The sequence below is a fragment of the Quercus lobata genome, chromosome 3 (genome assembly GCF_001633185.2).
Source record: "Quercus lobata isolate SW786 chromosome 3, ValleyOak3.0 Primary Assembly, whole genome shotgun sequence".
In the NCBI taxonomy this organism is placed as follows: Eukaryota; Viridiplantae; Streptophyta; class Magnoliopsida; order Fagales; family Fagaceae; genus Quercus; species Quercus lobata.
Genome location: NC_044906.1, coordinates 62,801,732 through 62,825,417, shown reverse-complemented (window position 1 = coordinate 62,825,417; position 23,686 = coordinate 62,801,732). Strand labels below are relative to the sequence as shown.

The 23,686-nt window shown below is 32.9% G+C and overlaps 1 protein-coding gene across 10 annotated transcripts; it reads right to left on the bottom strand.

Annotated features, from left to right (window-relative positions):
• Positions 1 to 766: 766 nt before the first annotated feature.
• Positions 767 to 10,899, bottom strand: LOC115982749 (FHA domain-containing protein DDL-like). Of its 10 annotated transcripts, XR_004089724.1 has the most exons (12): positions 10,591 to 10,899; positions 7,585 to 8,427; positions 6,742 to 6,770; positions 5,270 to 5,336; positions 4,881 to 4,938; positions 4,626 to 4,718; positions 3,647 to 3,761; positions 3,519 to 3,566; positions 3,358 to 3,403; positions 3,106 to 3,176; positions 2,389 to 2,498; positions 1,088 to 1,176 (listed from the first exon to the last, which is right to left on the bottom strand). XR_004089724.1 is itself a non-coding variant. In XM_031105450.1 (11 exons), the coding sequence occupies exons 2-11, from the start codon at positions 8,401 to 8,403 to the stop codon at positions 1,137 to 1,139; spliced, it is 1,386 nt and encodes a 461-aa protein (XP_030961310.1). In that variant the 5' UTR covers positions 8,404 to 8,427; positions 10,591 to 10,899; the 3' UTR covers positions 767 to 1,136. The 10 variants fall into 10 exon arrangements, 8 of the variants coding, with proteins under 8 accessions (XP_030961310.1, XP_030961309.1, XP_030961316.1 ...); XM_031105450.1 differs by lacking the exon at positions 2,389 to 2,498 and having other exon boundaries at positions 767 to 1,176; XM_031105451.1 differs by lacking the exon at positions 1,088 to 1,176 and having other exon boundaries at positions 1,185 to 2,498.
• Between the last annotated feature and the right edge of the window lie 12,787 nt (positions 10,900 to 23,686).

Below are 23,686 nucleotides of genomic sequence, written 5' to 3'. Positions count from 1 at the left end.
ATTAATTTCTTAAAACATAATTAGAATAGAATAATAAATAAAAATTACATTCTTTTTTTACGATATTCATCTAACAAGTAATTATAATAAATAAATGGTTTTCACATGAAACAGGGACAACTTTGTATGAAGGGATTGAGATTCAATATTTTGTTATAATTCAATGAGGAAAATAACCCACTAATCACATGAATGCCAAATATTTTGTTGTGCATAATCGATAAATTCTAGATTATATATGGTGCTTGTTAGGTTGTTCCTAAATGTGGAACGGCTTTGGAAACCTTTTCTCTACCGAATGTGACTTCCATCAATGACCTTTAAAACATATTTCCCATTTTAAATCTGCTCAGCAAGTACAAAATTTCTGGAATTCCAATTTTTGCTTCCTCAGCTTAGGTCATCGCAATGAAAATTTTGAGTGTCTCCAGGTACCTAGAAGATCCTCTATTATTATTGCTAAAATAGCCTTAAATTTGTCAAATAAATCTTTGAAGGGAGGTCCTTACTAGTCTACAATATCAGATTCATCAAATGGTTTTCTTTTGTGGTGAACCTTGATAGAAACTCAATTGGCATCTCTCCCAAATAACACTTATTTTCTCCTCAAAAGAATGAGAAAGATGAGGTTTTAATCATAGTTTCAAAATTCAGTATGTGCATACGCAACTTACCGATAATTAAATGGAAAAATGGGGGTTAAGGCCAAAAGTGAAACTCAACATCAGAATAGCACATTGGGTTAGGGAATTCGCAGAAAACTCTGATGTAACCTCGCTCTATTGTCATCCTTACTTCCAAAAATCTCGGAGCAAGTGTTCATGCAAGCTATACGCCTAGCGCTACAGTCCTAATCAATGGAGTAATAACATCTGACACGAAGCAATGAAAAATAAAGAGATTGACTCAAGTGAGACTGCCACAAAAATACTGTTGCCCATAATTTGTATATGAAGTGACATGTCTTAAGCCATTTAAACTGTTCATTCCAGCACCATTGGCAAAAAGACAATCAAACTGAATTGCATCCATAGAAAACGCAGCACAAATATACTTTAAATAGTTCCCACACATCAATGAATCAATACATTCCTCATGCTGAAAGGAGGCACATTGGAGTAGCCAAAATTTGCCCATCACTCGGCTGAGTCCTCGTGCAGTATTACATACTCTCGGCTACAAAAACCAATATGTATATAAACAAATTAAAATTATGCAACAGGAACTGTTCAGATTACTACAGTAAGGTCAAGCAACCATAAAGCTGCAGAACACAAGAAATTCTTATGTGCAGTGACTAAAAAAATTCTGACAGCTCAATACACATTCACGTGACAAGCAATGAATAAATCAATTTTCCCAACCACACATGACCAATAAGTTCCCATGTTTAAGGAAGAATTTTTCTTTAAATGAGTTTAGTACACAATAAGATAGTGCAGAAGGAGGCCTATCAGGCAGAAATGCTCAAACTTATTCACCACATCGGAATCCAATATAAAAAGCTCAACACTCTTTTATCCAGTCTTTACATATTCCGAAGCTGCTCATTCTTGTTCTTTTTATAAAAAATTTAAATTTCTGAACAAGAAAACGATTAAAACTGTCATAACTCATAACATACACAAATAAGGTCACAGGAAAAACCAGTTCTGGAAGAGGAGGAAGAGAAGGGAGGGGGTAGATTGAGCCTACAAAGGTTTATGGAAACAAGTGCTCCCTCTTTACAAGAAAACATGCTTTTGGGGTCGTCACAAAAAGAATTCCTTTGCCAGAAAAACCACAAGAATTTCTATCTTTATCTCTTAGAAAGGAGATAGGAACCTTTTTTTTCTAGGAAACAAATCATTGCTTATAATTAACACCATAAATCTTTATGTTATCCTATGGCCAAGAAAAATTCAGCTTTGCTTAAGCAAAAAAATCGAAATGTATTCAACATTTTTCAAATATCCTTATTCCTCTGATTCTACATAACAATATGACCAAATTCATCTTCTAAGATAATCAAACCCCTAAAATTTAAGGTGAAGGAGATCAGGAGTTCCTTTACAAGTCCAAAACTACCTAATATAACTACTAAATGAAAAACGAAACTCATCAATCCCACGAGGAAACCACCATTTTCATACAAACAGTACTATTTCTAAGAACCATTGCAAATAATTTTTTTTCTGCCTGGATAAACTCCAATGATAAAATAACACTAAACTCAGTTACCCTCATGCTGCACAATATTATATATCTAGAATTTGACAAGTGATGAACTAAGTTTTACTTCCCTTTTCTTTACTTTCAAGAACAAACCCAACTTTGTTGTGTGAATGTGAGAGAGATGGGCTGCACTACATTTAAAGGAAGCATCATAATTCATCACTTGAACTTTACATGCTTTTAGATTCCACTCAATTAATTAGCTTTGATCACAGACATCTCAATTTCAATATCCCTCCTCTCTTTTTTACGGTTTGTATTTTCCATCAACACCCACCCAGCTTCTGTCATAAAAATCCAAATGTAAACCAAAACAAGATTTGTTAGCTAACAGTAATTGGATAGTCCAAAGTAAAACCACAAACCTACAGCTGAAATTCCATACTTCCCTGGGTACAAATATGAATAGATGACTTGTATATTGTTGAAGAGACTCAAAAGAGTTGACAGTATAAGAGTCACAACAACCCATATTTAGACCAAGAATTACCCAAATATTTCGAAGAACATCACCACATCTAGACACAGGAATTACCTCTTCCACCTTAATCTATTCAGCAGACTATATTCCCAGTACTAAATACGGAAGAGGGGGGAGGGGGGGGGTGAGGAAACCAATGTTTTCCTTCAATTAGAAAAAGGTTGTAGAGATTACAAATCTTACATGAAAATGGATGAATTCTTTATTTGGACCATCTTAGAAAGGGGGGCAAAAAAGTATAACGTGTTTTTAAGAAAATATCAAATCATGTTGAAAAAAATAAAGTCACAAACTACTACTGTCACATTAAAACAAACATTCACATTCAATTGCAAATTTCATCATCAAATTGAATAAAATAATACTAAATGAGATCAAAAGCATATGTTAAATGTTAAATAGTGGCCTACCTACTATTACCAAATCTAACAGTGTCTTTTTCTATAAGTTCATAATAGCGTTGAGGTTCAACAGCATTATCCTGCAAACACAAGAGAACATGTTACACAAAATTGCTATAAAAGATGAGCAAATTTCAATTAGTTAACACTATTTACACTCAAAAAAAAACAAAAAACATAAAACAAAAAAAACCAAAAAAAAAATATATATATATATATATATAAAGAAATGGAAACAAGATACCAATATGAGCAACTTACATTAATATAAGTTTTATTTGTGCTTCCAAGGTCCATTAAGTAAGGCCTGCCATGGTAAAAGAAAAAAGGCTCTTAGATATTAGATCAAAGATATTCCTACTACCAAAAAATAAATCTCTATCCAATGAATTAAAGTAATCACTAATCAGTTTTAGTCTTACCTTACTTGCTTTGATACTGCACCATCAGGTTGCTCCTTTTCCACTTGCCTGACAATTTAGGGGGAAAAAGTTAAAACAGTGTTCAAAAATGTCGATTAAAAATATGAAACTGCTAAATATGAATATACCTGAATTGAATAACGGCATGTTGCTTGCTGCAGGATGGGTGGTCTGTTGGAATGTCCGCCACCCTTCGTTCCCTCCCAAAAAGATAACAACTTTGACGATGTATATAAAGGGGCTCTGTTGAAGATATGCACTTCTTAGAGCACATAAATATTGCAAGGAATTAATAAAAACTTTTCTTTGATCATTAAGAATATTAATAATGCAAGAAGAATGAAAGGACTTATTACATGCAAAACAAGAAAATATCTTAATGAAAAAATGTGCTTGCATCATATGGAACATGATCAAACACAAAGTTGTCATTGAAAAGAAAACAGAATAAAGGATTAATCCTTTAAGGCTAGGAGAACTAAAATTGACCAGTCAAATAAACTTTCTTCTTACGGAAAAGCTTTTTTTTAGTTACAATTATAAATAATGAAGTTTCACTTGATTTCACAGATGTTAGTGGTATAAGATACATACACGTGCTTTCCATTTATAAATAAAAAATAAAAAAAGGTAATGTTCAATATAGATATTCCCTAAATTATGAGAATATAATTAAAAAAAATTATAGTGATTGCTAATTATGTCTCATCACAGGAAGGACATTTTTATTTTATTTTTTTTATGACAAGGAACCCCCTCAAGGTATGGGCAAATGGGACCACCCCTGAGGGACAAACCCCAAGTGCCTACACATCCCCACTGAGCAGGCATGGGGTAAATCACAAAATTCCTCAGCTAGGAGTCGAATTAGAGACTTCTGGGTTTACAGTTAATCCAGGAACTCTCTCTTACCGCTGATACTGAGACACCCCGAGTGGGGGCAGGAAGGACATTTTAAAATATTTCGACAGACTCTTCAAACCTTGATGACTCTAAAGTGAATAAACTGAAAACCAGCCCAACCAAGAAAAGGAATAATCAAGAAGGGAAGCAAGAACAAGGAGAGAGCACTTGGAAACTAGCATATATAAGCTCTATAAGACTTACCATTTAGCACTTCACCACCCTTGAAAACATAAAGCCGCCATCTTACATCAGGTTTTCGTGCCTCTGGGGGTTCATTGAACAGAAGTGTCACACCTGACAAAGTAACACACTAACACCCACTTAGAAAAGGATATAAAATTTAAGGTAAAAACCATTTTTACATCCAATTGAACAATTGAATCACACGGTCCTTCACTACCAAGCAAACAACACAATGTGAATAGCGTATCAACTTCTAGGAAATAAAAATATCACCTTTGACTCTATTGGTTTCTGCAGCAAGCTTTCCTGATAACTCAAATGAAGGTTTTTGCTGCAATAAAGGTAACAGCGATTAAATAGGATTATGATGCATATCCTTTACCCTTTTTTTTTGGCTAGGTAAAGGGGCTAGGAGGATTCAACCCCCAGACGTGCCCCACCCAAGGGGGCGGACATGCTGGTTGGCCTATAGGCCATTGGCCTTTACCCATTTAAAACAACAAAATTTGCACCGTGATAAGACTACTCAGAATTTAAGGATAACGAGACCTGTTTTTGCCACAACTTGTATTCAGGTCAAGAGGGATAAGTTAGAACAGATAACCAAAAAAAACCATAATCATGGCATTATGACAAAAAACAATAATCAAGCTAAATTATACCTTTTCCTTTGCTTCCAAGGCCTCCTGGGCAGCTTTCATCTTAGCAACTGAATCATTCTCATTATTCCTGCACAAGCAGCAAGCAAACCCCAGTCAAAAGCTATGTCAAGGGTGATGCAGGACAAGACCAAAACCAAAACCAAGACAATGACTAATAGATAGGCAACCGTCAACACCTAAGCCTGCTTGGAGTCAGCAATCAGCACTAAGCAAGAAAGGGACTCTAAGAATTTAATACAATACGAACAACCTAATTAACTACTAATACCTAAAATAAAAATATAATTGATCAATAAAAATACAATTGACACCAAAATTATATAAGAATAAATAAATAAATAAATTTTTCCTTGCACTCTTAGCATCAAAGATTGATTTCAATAATAGTAGTGCATTCTTAATCTTGAGAAAGATGAGAGAATAAAAAAGAAAAACAAAAGTAAACAAAGACAAAGTTAAGTCTATTAACTCAGATTTAATTTACTTATGCTAAAAGGTGCAAATTCAAAAGGCATTTTTGGTGTAATTGGAGCAAACTCAGATCCTTGAACTACATACAGAGCGGCAGGTTACATCTTTTACTTTCTTGCTTTTTTTTTTTAATTTTTATTTTTAAGGACATCAGTTAAGTAATTCTCAAGATTTGCTTCAGAAATTTCTTTTTTCTTTTGGAGCCAAATCCTTCAAAATTCTTGTAAAATCTCATTTCATCAATTTTATTCTATCTGTTCTTGGCAGCTGCTGTGATTTTTATATTAATTCTGTTGTTTATCAACTATACATGATGTTTGTCCCTTGTTGGCAGGGGAAAGACACAGCTGAAATCCAGAACCAAGGGTATAATACATAACTATAATAAGGAAACTGAAAATTTCACATAACAAGGAACGCTATGCATAAATTCCTTATCTTTCTCCATCCATTTAAAAAGAATCAATACGTCACAAATATAAGGAAAAGATGGCATTATTCCAATGCAAAATTCACCACTTCCATCACATCATAGACTGATGAAAGCTTACTCAATGAAATGGGGCAGGTTGGTCAGGCTGCAGTTTTTCAAGATTTAGGAATGAGAGAATCTCAGCAGCCTTAAAGAACTACCATTGAGCTGCTTCTTTAAAATCTTCTTAAGCCCACTTTATGAAAGTAACTAAATACCAAACAGGCTGCAGGGTAGCTTCTGCTTTTTGAAAGCAGAAGCAATTCTGAAAAATCTGGCACTACACCTTGGTAACAACATAATGATTCCAATGGACTGTATCAATCAACATACACCTAAAGTATATAATATGGCTAAAATACCAAGTTACAAGATTACTTTGGACATCATAAGTGACTTCTTTTTTTCTTTTTTTTTTAATTCCTCACCTTATATCATTAATGTTTCCATAGAAAGTAAACTCTAAACTAGAGATAACAAGTTCCTTATTGAAGCTAAGTGAAGAGTTTGCAGTTCATCAGCAGCTTACCGCTCTTCAGATCCTCTCAAGTTTGTCACCTGAAAAGAATCACAATCATATGTACATATATCACAGTCAGTCACTTCATAAATAATGCAATGAAAAACACTATCCACAAATATGCATCACTAATCATATGCTCAGAAATCAAGAATCACAATTTCTGAAATACTTTGATAGTTAAATTTAGTTTTCAGCTATGACTATGAGCATTGGAGAAATGCATGCCAAAATTAAAAGAATAAATATATGTACAGCTCAGAGGTCAAGCTGAAATTAATCTGGAAACTCTAATTTAATCTTTCCAATTTGAACTCATTAAAATTGTTCTAATTTGAATTACATTTATGATAAAATATGATTTCCTAGTTTCACAAATAAATAAATAAAGGCACCATTAAAACTTTCAGTATAACAAGCATGCTTCTACTTTAATCCTATTTTATTTACGATCTCTCCCAATTGCCTACCTTCTTGTGGGTAGTTAGATTGGGGAATAAAAACCATCATTTCATAAAATCAGGTGACATCATCCAACTGACTAGAAGGTCCTATATAGTCTACTAGTTACACAGTAATTGCTCCTTACTATGAATGGAAGTCCACAAGAGAATGAATTCAATTCAGATCTATATTATAAAGGTAGTACCCCTAAAAAGATTTACATATAAATATTAATATAATGAGTTTTATGAATGTTCAGGAATCAAGGGTCATCTGCAAAATAACTTTTGCCATCTTACAATGAAAAGCAAAACAATATTCTTGCATTGGTTTTCCTGAAGTGAAAAATATCATAAGAAAACAAGTAAATGAGGAAAGACATTTGAAGGGGTGGATATCACCAGACACCTCGTCACAATCTCTGGAATCAGCAGCTGGTTGAGGTGATTGAGATCTGTGCCTGCTCTTGTGATGACAATCTAATGGAGAAGTAGACCGCTCATGTCTTGATCTTGAAGACTTGCTATCATCTCTACCTGACCTCTCTTTTCTATCGCCCTTAGTTTCCCTATCAGAACCCCTTTCCCTAAGTGTCCCCCTATCGCTCCCCCTGCTATGATTACTTTCATGCTCTCTCTCAACTTCATTATCATCCCTCCTCAACCTCCTCTCTTTTCTCTCAACCCCACTTTCTCTCTCAGAACCCCTTTCCCTATGTGCCCCCCTATCACTCTCCTTTCCATGATTTTTTTCATGCTCTCGCTCAATTTCTCTCTCAACCTCATTCTCATGCTTTGTTGGCCTTCTCTCTTTTCTCTCATCCCTAGTTTCCCTTTGTCTCCCCCTATCACTCCCCCTGCCATGATTCTTTTCACTCTCTCTCTCAGCTTCTCTCTCAACCTCCCCTTCATTTTGAGCTCTCCTCAGCCGCTTCGCTCGGGGAGAAGGCAAGCGAGCTCTCTCAGTTTCTCTATCAACTTCCCTTTCAGCCTGAGCTCTCCTCAACCGTTTTGTTTGGGGAGAAGGCAACCGAGCAACAGGAGAACTTGAAGGTGCCTGCTTTGGAGACTTAACACAACCAGAATGTTTCTCTCTTGCATCCGAACCATTTCTGTGGGAGCTCCTATGTCGGGTGGGTGATCTTTCTCTTCGAGGTGGACTCCTCCTATAAGGAGACCCCCGTCCCCTAACTGGAGATTCCAAATGATTGGATACATCACGCCCCATACTTGATCCACAATGTACTACCTACTGAAAATAAGTTCAACATGAAGTCACAAAAATGCAACCATTACCCTTCAAAACAAGCATCTAGACATTATACTTAACATAAGTGAAAGATAGTGTTTGAGATAGTGAGAAGTGAGAAGTGAAAAGTGAGTTGTCTGTGAATTAAACAGTGCTTTTAGATCTCTATTTGTGACCAATTTTACTAGACATTTTAGTGTTACCAACTTTATTAGGAATTCGTCGGCTTGTAATACTAATACAGCAACAAGGCATGTTTGGCCTTTGCTACTTATTCGGTTTTATTTTGAGTAAATTGTTTGTTGGTAGGAATGAAACCGTAACCAAACAGCCCTTACATGCTAAATCTGTATTAGGAAAGAAAAGCTGGTGAGTCATGTTAATGACAAACTTAGATTATCTTCATCTATCATGTGATAAGTTTAAAATGCTAAGAAGCTCAAGGATCCAACAGTATAGCTAATGTTCAGCTTTTTAATACCTCAACAAGTATAAAGTGGATGGCAGTTATTGCATGTGAAGAAAAAGAAAAAATTTTAAAAATTAAGAAAAATTGATATTTTAGTTAAATAGAGTGTAGAATAGATAATCTGACGTGTGTATCTTTGAAAAACAATTAAGTAAAATAGAAAAATTAGATTTTTATGCTTAAAATAAACATAAATTTTTGTACGAATTAATGTGAACGTTCACTTGGTTTGTACAACACAAATCTGATCCAAGACGATTCCAATTACACTCCCACATGGCCAATGCCTATTGGTCACCAAAACTAACTGGACTGAAACCACTAAAACTGTCTATACACTCTAGCATTCCCCAAAACCCCTCAATCACTGTGAAATCCACAAAAACAAATACACACACATTCAAACTACAACAAAGCCCAAACCCTATCACCAATGAGTTTGACGAGTTCACTCCAACTCACTCCGATTCTCCTCACTCACTCGGTAAATTTCTCTCACTCCTTTGTTTTCCTCACCAAGTTTCATTTTCCCTAAATACTCTCATTCTTCTGTGTGAATTTTCTGTCAAAATTAACAGAGCCTTAACCCTTAAGGTTTTAAATTTGTAATTTATGTGTTTTTTTTTTCCCGAGAAATTGTGTGCTTTGACATTGGGAATGACAAAATGTAGGGTAATATTCAGGATTTAATTTTTAGATTATTTTTTATAATTTCATTTTACAGTGATTTTAGAAATTTAGTGATGAATCAGTTAGGTCTTAGTTCAACTTTATGGCTTAGGTGAGGTAAGCCCGACATTATAATTTTTGTTTTCGAAAGCAAAATGATTGATAACTTTAGCTAACAACCAATGTGCAATGGAAAATAGTGTGTTCAAATTTTTGAAAATATTTACTTTGGGGGTTGTTTTTTGTATTGTGGGTTGGAAACTTAAAATGGTCGTACCCAATGCACAAAGCTTCGTCTTTTGGGTTGAAAACTTATGTTATGTATAACGTCTAGGTGCTTGTTTTGACGGGAGAAGGTGAGCGAGCTTTCTCAGTTTCTCTCTCAACTTCCCTTTCAGCCTGAGCTCTCCTCAACCGTTTTGTTTGGGAAGAAGGCAACCGAGCAACAGGAGAGCTTGAAGGTGCCCGCTTTGGAGACTTGGCACGACCAGAATGTTTCTCTCTTGCATCCAAACCATTTCTGTGGGAGCTCCTATGTCGGGTGGGTGATATTTCTCTTCGAGATGGACTCCTCTATGAGGAGACCCCCACCCCCTAACCAGAGATTCTAAATGATTGGATACATCACGCCCCATACTTGATCCACAATGTACTACCCTACTGTAAATAAGTTCAGCATGAAGTCACAAAAATGCGACCATTACCCGTCAAGACAAGCATCTAGACATTATACATAACATAAGTTTCCAACCCAAAAGTCAAAGCTCTGTGCATAAGTTTCCAACCTAAAAGCACTGTTTAATTCACAGACAACTCACTTCTCACTATCTCAAACACTCAGTAGCTGCAAAAACAAATAACACAGAGACTCCCAATGATTCACATGTTCAAATTTAATTCACAATCAGCCTCAGCCAAAAAAAAAAACACCATAATCAAAGATTCACAAACATTATGGAGTGGAGAGAGAGAAAAATCATATCAAAATCAATGTTCGGTTTTGAAGTTGGAAGGAGAGAAAAAATACTTTGAAGCAGATTGAGGTTCGGGATGGAGGCTGGCGTCGGAGGTGGAGTTGGCAGATTAAGCGGCCAGCGGCGGCGGTGACTGGAGGCGTTCGTTAATCCTGGGGGTTAGTCACTGCCTCACTGGGTTGATCAGCTGGTGTGGGACAATGGCGACGAGGTGAGTCTCGCATGAGTGGCCAACGGCTGTGGCGGCGGCTTGGCTGGTGGCGGCGGCTTGGTTAGAGGCGGCGGTGTTGGTGGAGTGAGTCACTCACCGTTACTCTCTTCCCTACTCTCTCGCTCTCTCTCTCTCTCTCTCTCGACTTTCTCATCTCTTCTTTGAATTTTTGGGTATAAATTCCACTCGGGTTGCGCTAATGCCAAATAGTTCTGACTTTTCAAAATTATTCAATTTGGTCTCAAGTCAACTTAATGCCTAAACCATTAGTTATTTCGAGAACAAATTTCTTAATTTTGAAAAATCTTGAACGTAGATGACATTTACCCTTATTTTTTTTCTTTTTAAAATTAGATTAATTTGTAACCGTGGGATAAATGTTGAATTAGGCTTTTAATTTTAAATAATGTTACTGTCACAAATTATTTACAATATTTTTACAAAATATTGATATATCTAATTTTTTGTTGGTTTTAATATAGACTCATCATTAATATCACTTTTTTATTTAACAATAATCATTCACCGCATCATAATTTATAACTCTAGCACTTCCCTTTAATTTTTTAGGTTGGGCTGATTAGGCTGTTTAGGTTGTTAAGAAAGGGGGCTAAGATTTTGAAAGAGAGAGGCCCAATCCTAAAAGTTTCTAAATATACCTAATAATTTTTTTTTTCTTTTTTTTGGGCCAGGGGCCTTGACCCTTTCCTAGGTCCGTCCTTGGATGGAGTAGAATGCAGAATTTACAAGCAATAATTCTAAAGATGGGCTACATTAGACCTGGACAAGGAATTAGGCAAGGAAGTCTTGTCTCCCTACCCGTTTCTCATTCAAAGCCTCATATTTGTCATATTTGACAAAAGCAGTAGAGGATGGTGATGGTTCATCAAGTTGGCAAATGAAGAAGTAGTTCGAGGCACCATTCTTGAAGTAATGGAGGTAGAACTACCAGATATTGACGTTGAAGATGACATACTAGAGCTTCCCAAGATTTGCTCTGATACCATGAAGAAATCGTGGTTAAGTTCTTGAAACTAGGCTAGTAATGGCAAAATAGTAGAGAGAGATTTAGAAAGAGGAAAGAGAAGATATTTTCTTATACAAAATGTAATACGAAGAACATTTGTGACTATTCATACATATCTTAAGCTTTCTACCATCTGTGACTATTTATAATTTTATACATATCTTAAGCCTTCTACCATGTGATATAATTCACCTAAACTGATTTAGTTAGTAACAGAAAATGACAGCTAAGCTAACAAATTTCGATACCAAAATCTGGAGGGAAAATCAGTTACAGTATTGTTATAAATCAGTTATTCCAAATGACATTGTATCGAAGACTATGCGTTATGTATTAGACTTGAGCTAGAAACGGCGTCATGTTGAGCAAGTGATCACACGCATGATTTCAAGAGCTAACGTTTCGCATGTGTCTTCATTTAACCAAGGTGCCAATTTTTTTTCTTTGGTTGTAAGTGACAATAGATTTAAGTCTCTTTGACAATTTCAAATTTTATTAATTAAGTAATTGAAACTTATGATAAGAACATTTCCTCTTCCTCCTCTTCTTTTTCTTCTATATATTTTTATATGTCCTTTTTACCACTAAAGATTAGTAGAGATTTTAGTATTAGAAAAACGGGATTTAGAAAAGGTTTCTCTCCAAACTAATTTAGAAAGAAACCTTCCAAACTTTTTTTAATCATTTTATTGGATGTGAATTTTGAAAATCTAACCGTTAAATTACATGTTCTTATTATATTCTCCATACTTGTAAAATTTCAAGAAAATCAAATATCAATAGTTATGTCATCAACCAAATATTTAAATTTCAAGTTTTTGTGGTCTAAATTTATACATAACAAATGAATCTATTAATCGAATAGTAAATAACATCTAATTTGAACAAAATTTGACATTCATATTAAAAACACAAAAAACATGCAATCTAACATTTACATTTTCAAATTTCATATCTAATAAAAAGATATATGAGAAATTTGAAAGGTTTCCCTCCAACTAGTTTGGAGAGAAACTTTGTCCATTTTGCTAACATCTACTTTTCAATTGACTATATGACTAATTCACTTAATTTTTTTGTGACATTGTCTATTTAAATTTTAAAGTAGGATTTTATCAACTTTAATTTGAAAAAAAAAAAATATAAACAATTGTAACGAGTTTTATTAATAAAATTCTATAATAAATAAATGTGTGGGAGCAAATGATCTGAGGACATTCTAAGGCTATAGGCCCTGTCTGAGGACGATTGAAGGCCCACACATGTGTAAGCCAAGGTTTGACACGTGTGCCAAGACCAAGAAAGGAAGGCGCCAAGACCATTCAGGACCAGACTGAAGCTAAGAGTAGGAAGTCCAAGGAGAAAAGGCTAACTAGCCCATCGACTAAGGATCTTGAGGAGCAGAAACACCTCAGGAGTACTATATCTAACTCCCTACATTGGAAAGTAAAGTTTTAAGGAAAACAACAAGGTCGTGTAAGCAACGGAAGGGGGAAATATCTAGGAAGGTGACTACCACCTCCACATTTAATGCTTTGCACCAACTGAACTGGCCGCGTTTATGAGGAAAATACACCTAAACAGTAGCTACACAGCTCACAGCTCTCTCTCTACCACCTCCAAAAGGGTTTTGATGAGACAAGCAGCCAAATGGCTTCCCTGAGAAGTACAAATGGAGGGCTAAGATGCAATGTAAAGGACTATATAAGGAAATGAATCCCTTTGAAAAAGGGATGAACATTCTACAAGAGAGAGAGAGAGAGAACTGTATCTGATTGTAAAAATATCAGCCTTGACTGTTAATAAGAAATCCCTCCTTGGATCTACCAGAGGAAGAGTTTATATTGAATCTTTGTTTCTTTCATTTACATTAGTACTATCAATACTGCTTTTCCATAGCTTGTAACCACCTTAGCATTGCGATTGACTTGTAAGCCCATTTTCTTACAAATTTAATGTACTGGGCTTGAAAAACTAGAAACTACCATACTAGTTAGGTATGGGCCTTTATTCTAGTCCTTGCAAAATGTATTCCGAAAGGATTTAGGTTTTTTTTTTTTTTTTTTAAACCAAGATTTGTTATATTCTAAATTTAAGCATCATTATGATTGTTTTTAGTGTTATTTCTCAATTATACTCTTTCATTATCTTCTATGTATTTTATTATGAATTTCTTGTTAATTTGTGAATTTTTATATAAAAATTTTATTATATACTTTTCATTTTCATAGCAATAACTTTATCTAGAAATTTTATTTTTTGAGTCAATCAATTTTTGAGTCAGTAAAATTAAGTGTACATATAAAAATAAAAATAAAAAAAAACAAAAAAAAAACTAATAAAGTCGAGTACATGCATTTGCGTAAGTCTCAGTTAATCTTTATTCTTCATTAATTTTCACACTGCCCACGCTTTTGCTCACTCACATCACATCCCCTCTTTCTACAAGAGAGAGAGAGAGAGAACTGTATCTGATTGTAAAAATATCAGCCTTGACTGTTAATAAGAAATCCCTCCTTGGATCTACCAGAGGAAGAGTTTATATTGAATCTTTGTTTCTTTCATTTACATTAGTACTATCAATACTGTTTTTCCATAGCTTGTAACCACCTTAGCATTGCGATTGACTTGTAAGCCCATTTTCTTACAAATTTAATGTACTGGCCTTGAAAAACTAGAAACTACTATACTAGTTAGGTATGGGCCTTTATTCTAGTCCTTGCAAAATGTATTCCGAAAGGATTTAGGTTTTTTTTTTTTTTTTTTAACCAAGATTTGTTATATTCTAAATTTAAGCATCATTATGATTGTTTTTAGTGTTATTTCTCAATTATACTCTTTCATTATCTTCTATGTATTTTATTATGAATTTCTTGTTAATTTGTGAATTTTTATATAAAAATTTTATTATATACTTTTCATTTTCATAGCAATAACTTTATCTAGAAATTTTATTTTTTGAGTCAATCAATTTTTGAGTCAGTAAAATTAAGTGTACATATAAAAATAAAAATAAAAACAAAAAAAAAAAACCTAATAAAGTCGAGTACATGCATTAGCGTAAGTCTCAGTTAATCTTTATTCTTCATTAATTTTCACACTGCCCACGCTTTTGCTCACTCACATCACATCCCCTCTTTCTTCTAGTTTCGCCGAATTTTCTTGTTTTTCTTTAGCTACCATTTTCTTGTTTTTGAAATAATGGCTTCAAAAAGAAGTATTGAAGTTCATAAGAAAGCCTTTGCTTCCAAGATATCAGATATTTGGAAGGTTTAAAAAAAAAAAAAAAACAACAATGTAGGTCACATCATTTTGTCACTTCTGATTGCAACCCTTTGTGAGAGTGTCTTCCATCTCAGACCTTTATGGTGCTTCATAACTCAATTTGGTATATGACACTGCCAACCTCTTACAAGAATTGTGACAAAAGTCGAGACAGGTTCTTTGAATTAATAAAGCAAAAAACTATTTCCAAGAACGAATCAGTTGAGCTATCATTTTCATCTTCACGTTCCAAATAACCAAACCGGTGGAAATATGTCAAAAGATTTTAGCATGGAATTTGATTCCATGTTAGCCCTTGGCAAGAGATGTAAAGGGACGGAATCATAACTCGAGTTGCCCATTGTTGGAACTTGGAAGGATAGTTGGATTCCGTGAGGTGATGTTCATCCCTAAAACCAAATTTTACGAAGAGATAGATTACTAAGATTTCAAGCGATGGACAGAAAGATTTCACCTTTCATATTGGTTTCCATATTTCCCCTTGGCAAGAGAGGTTAGAACTTAGAACGTATGAAATTGTAAAAGAGTAGGATATCATAGCAACACAACACAATTGTAATTACATGGGTGGTCAGCTTTTGTAAAGTCATGGTTATTCCCGAGACCAAAACTCATTAGAAGATAGGATATTATGAGTTTTTATATGGTAACATTTCTTTTCTTTTTTTAAGAGTTAGTTTTTTCCAATATTCCAACGTAGTACTCAATGAATAGTTTTTTGCGAAAAGTCATCAATTTAATATATATTTTTTACCAATTTTAGACTCGATTGAATCAGTTTTTTTTTTTTTGGTATTAATACCACTATGATCCTATAAAAACTATGCAATGTTGTTAACCATGATATTGGCATGTTAAATGCCTTTCATGCAAAATATGGTCACATTTCTATGAAGATTTTTCATATGGGTAGAGTATTTAAAAAAAAAATAAAAGTTTTAAAATTTTGTAAATTCTAAATAGTGTCGTTTCTATTAAATACTTCGATTCGGCTTCTAACAGATTCTTTTCCTCCCTCGTTCAAATTCACGGTCCGCAAAAATAAAGCCTAATCTAGGTCCAATTCAACACATTTACTTAAAAGTTTATATGCGATATATGAATTAGAAAAAAAGAATCCAACCTTTTTATATAATTTAAACATTAATTGGACTATTTTCATATATTTATAAAACATATTTTAAAACTTTTAATTCTAAAAAAATTGAAACAATTAGTATCTAAATACATATCATATTTTAAATGGTCACTATCTCTTTTGGATTTGATTTTTTTTTTTTTTTTTTTTTTTTTTTTTTTTTTTTTTTTTTGAGGAAGTCTCTTTTGGCAATGTTAGACTTCAGTTATTGAATAGATTTTCAGTAATAAATTTGTCTTGAAAACTATTAATTCTAATTTTAATTTTGATAGAAAGAGTAATGAAGAGTAAAATTTTTGGAAGACTAAAAAAAATGTTTTCACCCTTAAACTACTGCAAATATAGTAAAACGTATTAATAAAATGTAGAACATTCAGAAAGAATATAATATTTTAAAATTAATTTATATTTATTATTTTTTGGCCTTAATTAGAAAATTTTACAACAGATAGTCAAGACATTCTATTGGCCAATAGAAGATATCTTTGTTCTTTTATCCTTATAAGCGAGAGGCCTTAATTTTTTATTATTATTTTTTGTGTGATACAATAAGAAAAATAGATATAATATATTCTATATTATTTTGGTTTTTGTTTTTTGTTTTTTTTTTTTTGATCATCTTGTTTTTCTTCTTTTGTCGGTTTGATTTCTTGAGAATGGGCAAAATATATTCCGAAGGTTCTTCTTCTTCGGGCTTCCTAGTGCCTTTTTGCTTTTTTCAATGGTTTACGGCTTTTTTCAATGGTTTACGTATTGTGATGCCACCTGGCCCACCTCAACAAAAACTAGACACCTAACCTATTTCCACATGGACAGCAAAAACTTGAATGTACACATATAGGGTATAGGCGGTTGTGGTCCTCATCTAAGGCTCAAATAGAAAAAGTCCTCAAATTTTAACTAATAGGATTAATTCTTTTATTGTAATAGTCGTAATTAAACAAAAATATTAGCTAATAAATAGAATAATATTTTTTATCAATTGAAAAAAAAAAAATTAGAGAGAGAAATGATAGGTCAATAACATTTTCCACAATATATCCTAAGTGTTTGGTTGTTATAGCTGTTATTGGTTGGCAAAAAAAATATTTTCAGTAATGGGTTCAAATTAAAACTAATAACAACTTAACATCTAAAATTTGTTATGAAAATTTTGTGAATGTAACACTTCTCAAAAAAAAAAAAAAAGCAATAAACAAAAAATTTCACAACATTTTTCAAAACAATTGACAAACTTTTACTAGTTTTTATCTAAGTTTACTATTAACATCACATTTTTACTTACCACTATCAATCTACTACATCAACATATGTGAGAAGATTTGATAAATTTTTTAAAAAGAATTAGATGTGATTAATTAGTAATCTTGCATCTAAAACAAGATAATAGAGTTTAATATTTATTTTTTTTAAGTCATATTTAAATATATAAATGACCTCAATTCAATTTTCGCTTAAGGCCCCAAAATGTATTAAGCCACCCCATACATATATATATATATATATATATATATATTCTCTTCTCTATCTATTAAGTCTTTCCTTTCTCATCTAGTTATAGTATAATTTTACACTGTTATGGATTTACTTTTACAGTTCTACGTAATTTTTGGCAATCATTAGGGTGGTGTACATTCTGAAGAAATTGTTGAGTTCTTGAAACTAGGCTAGTAATGGAAGAATAGTAGAGAGAGATTTATAGAGCGAGAGAAAGAGAGGAAAGATATTTTCTTATACAAAATGTGATATGAACTCAAAGAATAATCTACAACCCATTTGTGACAATTTATACATATCTTAAGCCTTTTTACCACGTGATCTAATTCACCTAAAACTGATCTGTTAGTAATAGAAAATAACAGCTACGCTAACAAGTATTGTTACCAAAATCTAGAGGGAAAATCAGTTATTCCAAACAACATCTCCTGTTAGGTACACGAGTTCAAACACATGTTTTCAATTTTTAAACAACATTACATGTATTTTCACATACTTTTTTACTCACATATATTTCCAAAAAAACTGAAAATTGTTATTTAAACACATGTACCAAACAGATCCGATATCATATCCAAGACTATGCGTTCTTTATTAGATTTGAGCTAGAAATGGCATCTGTTGAGTAAGTGATCACACACGTGATTTCAAGAGCTAACGTTTCACACATGTCTCCATTAAACCAAACGCACAGTTTTGAGCAATCCGTTTGTCATATATGATGTCGTGTTTGTGTGTCTTCTTGCTCAGATGAACAACCTACAGTAAAGTCCTCAGGGGTGTCGTCACTTGTTGGTCTACCATGATACCATCCATGGCCATGAGTAAAACTACTCATTCTCTCTATCTAACACAGCTGAAACCTGAAAGTGCTGTTTGAGTAAGGGTTTTTGGGACTTGGGGGCTTTTTCTGGTTTTGAAAGGACTGGGATGTCCTAATTCGGTTCAATTGCAAATCATATATTTATATAAAGACCAAACAATGAGAAAATTCAATTATGTTCAAAAATTGAAGTCAAATTTTGTGTGATGTGTCAAATTAGTTTATTAATTTTGGTGAAAATATTTACCACTCATTGCAACAATCTTGGAATTTTTTTTTAGAATCATCAAGGATTTTGTTAGTTTTATATTAATGACCTGTTTGTTTAAATGGAAAACTTTGTGTAAAAATAGTTTTTTTTTTTTTTATTCTCCAGTGTTTAGTAGCATCAGAAATAATGAGTCAAAGGAAAACAATCTCTAGTCAATAGAAAAAGTATAACTTATTTTTAGAGATTGTTTTCCGCTAAATTTTTTTGGAAAACAACTCTATCTTACAGCAAGCTAAATAATGGAAGTTAAGAAATTGTTTTTCAACTCATTTAAGGTTGCTACCAAACATAAAAAAATGAAATAATTTTATAGAAAATAATTTTTGAAAAATTATTTGTTTTCTAGAAAACATTATTGCCAAAACAAATAGAGTGTAAAGGTGACACCACTTTTAATAAGATTTGTTTTTTAAATATAAGAATTTTATAGCATATATTGAACTTTACGTTTTAATTTTTTTTTTTATTAATTTAAGACAACTAAACAACTCTTTCTTAAAAATAAAAAAAAATAAATAAAAAATTATGATTTGAAAGAGGGAGTATTATTTTGAATCTAAATTGAGTAAGATAGTTAAAGAATAAAATCTTTGTAAAACTATAATTAAAAAAATTAAATCTTAATTATAATTAACATAACAAATCATTTACGGAAAAGTTGAAATTTAAAAATAAAATTTTAAAGGAAAAATGTTTAGCCTTTAAAAATTGAACTCTTAATTTTTTCCCCCAATGCTCCTACTAGGAATAAAAATATAATGATTAAAACCATAATTTATAAAATTGACTCTAAAATATAACACAAAGACCAAAATTAACTTTGACGGCGCCACATTTACCAACAAGGACATAGCAGGAATTGGGATCGTGGTGCGCAACAGCGACGGCCTCGTCATGGCATCTCTAGCACAACAAGTCCCATTGCCACCTTCAGTTATAGAAGTTGAGACCCTAGCAGCAAGACGGGCTCTAGAGTTTGCTTTGGAGCTGGGTTTTGAGCGGATCATTGTTGAAGGAGATTCTGAGTCTTTGGATAAAGCTTTGAAGACTGAGTGTAGTAACTTTACAATGTACGGACACCTAGTGCAAGATATACTTTTCCTCAGTACACACTTGTCTGAGTTTAAAACATCTCTTGTACGTAGACAGGTTAATAATTTAGCGCACTCTTTATCAAGAAAGTCGCAATATTTATCACATATGTCAGTCTGGATGGAAGATGTACCACTAGACCTTTTATCTGTATTAGAGGCTGACTTCACTAGCCTTCATTAATAATACAATGGTCTCTTTCTCAAAAAAAAAAAAAAAAGACCAAATTGTAAGTAGACATAATAAAAGAAAACCAAATAATACTACAACAAAGGCCATACTATGGTAGTCCAAACACCCCCCCCCCCAAAAAAAAACAAAAAAAAACAAAAAACAAAAACAAACAAACAAAATAAAATGGGAATTTTCAACCAAAAATATATATATATATATATTTTAAATCGGCTTCAATCTGTGTTAAGTTTCAATTAATCTCATTTATAAAATTTTGAACGTATAAAACTTCAAAACTATGTAAAGCTATTTTAAGTCCATCTAAAAACTTAATCAAAAACTACTTCTAATTCATTCTATTTAGGTTCCATTTGAAATTTCTTCCAATTCCTACATAAGCTAAATATGGTCATTATTATATTTTATCAACTCTTAAAAAAGCTTCATAAGAATATTCTTTTGTAAAAAATGTACCCATGTATATGTATGAGATTACAAACTAGTGAGTATATGATAAGGCTGGATTTGAACTTTTTATTTAGGAGTCTTTTTTTTTTTTTTTGTTATTTGTTTTAACCAATTCAAAAAATAATAATCAGTGTTCCTTAGGAGGCCAAGGAAAAATAGTGTTTCTTTTTCTGTAAGCAGTAAGCAAGATTCAATTTAAGTCTCTCATTTGACAATTATAAATAATAATAAGTGTTCCTTAGGAGGCCAAGGTAACAATGGTTTTTCTTTTTGCGTAAGCAGTAAGCAAGATTCAATTTAAGTCTCTCATTTGATAATTATAGATTTTAGTAGTTAAAGTAATTGGAACTCAAAAGTCTCTAACCCACCCATTTACCACCTTACGCAATACTAATTACTAATTAGTGCTAGCACAATTAGGAAAGTAATAATGCTAACATCACACACTTTCATACACATTTTGCCACAACTACTATATGTGGCAGCTAGTGATTGACTGTTTGTTACTATCACATGAACCCATAAATTTTTTTTTTTTTTTTTTCTATTACTCATAATTTGTCACGTAAGACGATCATTACAAAATATGTAATGATTACGTTGAGAATGTGAAATAATTGTTAATGAAGTAGTTTTTCTTTTTACACAAATCACTCCCCCCAAAGCATCATCAAAGTTGACTAAATGGACTGAAGTAGACCAAATTGAATGAAATGAACTGAGTGATTGGAAGTGGACCAGAATGAACCAAATGAAACGAAGTAGTTGAAATGGACCGAATTGGACTAAAATAGACCGAATTGACCAAACTGGACTAAAATGGACCCAATAGAACAAAGTAGATCGAAATGGACAGAAGTGGAATAAAGTGACCAAAATAGACTTTAATACTATGTTGGTAAGCATGGTAACAATAAATGTTACGCTTTTAACTTTTTAATATTATATAAATAGACTTTAAATGTTACTCCCTCCGTCCCACTTTGTTTGTCCTCTATTCCATTTTAGGATGTCCCAAAATATTGTCCTGTTTCTAAAAATAAAAATCATTAATTTACTAATGTTCCTATTATATCCCTATTTTATTAATAATTCAATTTTTTGATAAATTTATTTAAGGATAGTTTTGGAAATTTATACAATTTTAAAAGGTAGACAAGACAATAAATGATGTTCCCTTAAAAAATTTGACTTTTCAAACAGGACAAACAAAGTGGGACGGAGGGAGTACTTTCTACCTATCTCAAACAAAAACATAGACAGACTTACATACCTAACCTGGGAATCTAAAACTAGTATAACCCGTCCATTTGCCTCCCTACTTAACAGTAATTACTAAGTAGTGCCAAAGGAATATATTCTGATTGGAGTACTGTCGGTATAGCCTAATTATAAAGTTGTACTGAAACCAATCGCTTTATTGTCCCTTTCAAAAGAGGGACCAAAACCCATCTACATAAATGTGGACTCTTCCTTGTTAAGCGAAATAAAGTTGCTTTGGATCCTAGAGATAAGACTCAACAACTTCTGAAATAACGACTTGACCCCACAAGGTTAGAATAGAATATAGAAAACAAAAGGGTGTTTTGTTTTGACTTATGAGAGTTTTTAACTCACAAGTTTCATTGGTACAAATGCGAAAGCTATCCATTAGCTAGGCTTAACTCACTTTATAATTCCATAAATAAATAAATAAAACTCACTTTATAATTTTTTTTTTCAAAAGAAAAAAAAAGAAAAGAAAAGAAGAAGAAGTAAATTTACAAAGGGTCATTCCAAGAAGGCTTAAAACTCACAAGTCACAGCAGAAGAGTTGGTAAATATTCCTTAAAAAAAATGGTAAATTACCACTCAACCAATATTCTAGCAAGAAAAATAAGCCATTTACTCCTTGTATTTATCTTTTCTTGGGGGTGGGTAGAGATCAAACATTCTCTGGTTTTATAATAAAATTCAATTATTAAGATTTCAAATCAGGTTAACATCACCATGAAACTTGTTTGAATTTTTTTTGCTGAATGAAACTTGTTTGAATTTAATCATTCTTAATGATGGACCACACCTACTCTCGATTTGATCAATTCAATTCACCTATAATAGCAGGGAATTGTCAAAATTGAATGCTTTTCTAAGTTTTCTTATTGTAAAGAATAGTAAAAGATTGTATCCAAATGAAATAGAGGATCTGAGGCTTTTATGATTCAACAGCCTAGCAGCTAACAAAACGATAAAAAGTTGAGAGACAAGATAGAAACTTTACATACAAAACGAACTCCTTGGAAAATAAAATTGAAGGGTGCAAGGCTAGCATGTTGCTGGGGATTGTGGCCAAACTTTACATTATGGATCCATATAAAAACAATAGAACATCCAATTGTCTTTAAAAATTCCTCTACAACTTTGCATTTAAAACATTTGTACAAAAATTAACTATCTTCCAAAAAAATCGTTTTCCTTTGACACCATTACATGTATCTTCTTCTCAATTCACCTCACCAATTCTCTCTCCTAGTCTTCCCATTTTCTATCTTTTTACCAGAAGTAACAAAACCAATAAATTATTTCTCTATTCTTCTTTCAGATCTCTTCCAGAGCAACAACCACCACCCAATTTGATATACAACTCATCCACCTCTCTCTGATGGACCCTCCCATTTCTTCACTACTTGTAGCAAAATTTCATTCCATGTGTCAATAGGCCCAGGCAAGCACCAATGCACACAATCATTCTGCACTCGATCCGTAACCCCATTAGCAAATGGAAAAGGATGCATATATGGCCCCGGGTGCCCATCTGGCCTCATCAATGATAATTTGGTCACATCTAATGCCTCAAGTCTAAATTTTGCAAATTGCTTAGCATTGTCCTTTGTTGCATTCACTTCTTCTACCTCAATTTTTCTCATTTCAGCATCCATTCCTTCAAGCTGCTTCTCACTCTCATTATAAGGCTTTTTCTTTGGACAAGCCCCGGCCTTATCCCAATCGCCTTCAAAGTGTGAAGGCGAAAATGTAGTCACAACTACATCAATTGCATTACCATTAGACCCTCTCCTTTCAATTATGGTCTTAAGGGTAGTTCTAAGAGCCTTTCTTAAAACATCATAAAATCCAATCTCAGTGAGATTGAGACCAGGACAGTAATGACAGCCTAACACTAAATC

What these genes read in the sequence shown, in the direction of transcription:
- LOC115982749 (XM_031105449.1), bottom strand. Translation starts at nt 8,403, where the DNA reads ATGGGGCGTGATGTATCCAATCATTTGGAATCTCCAGTTAGGGGACGG. An exon ending in GGGTGGTGAAGTGCTAAATG is followed by an intron (nt 3,762 to 4,625) that starts GTAAGTCTTATA and finishes TATCTTCAACAG; the next exon opens with AGCCCCTTTATATACATCGT. An exon ending in ATGGTGCAGTATCAAAGCAA is followed by an intron (nt 1,177 to 3,523) that starts GTAAGGTAAGAC and finishes TGGTTTTTGTAG; the next exon opens with CCGAGAGTATGTAATACTGC.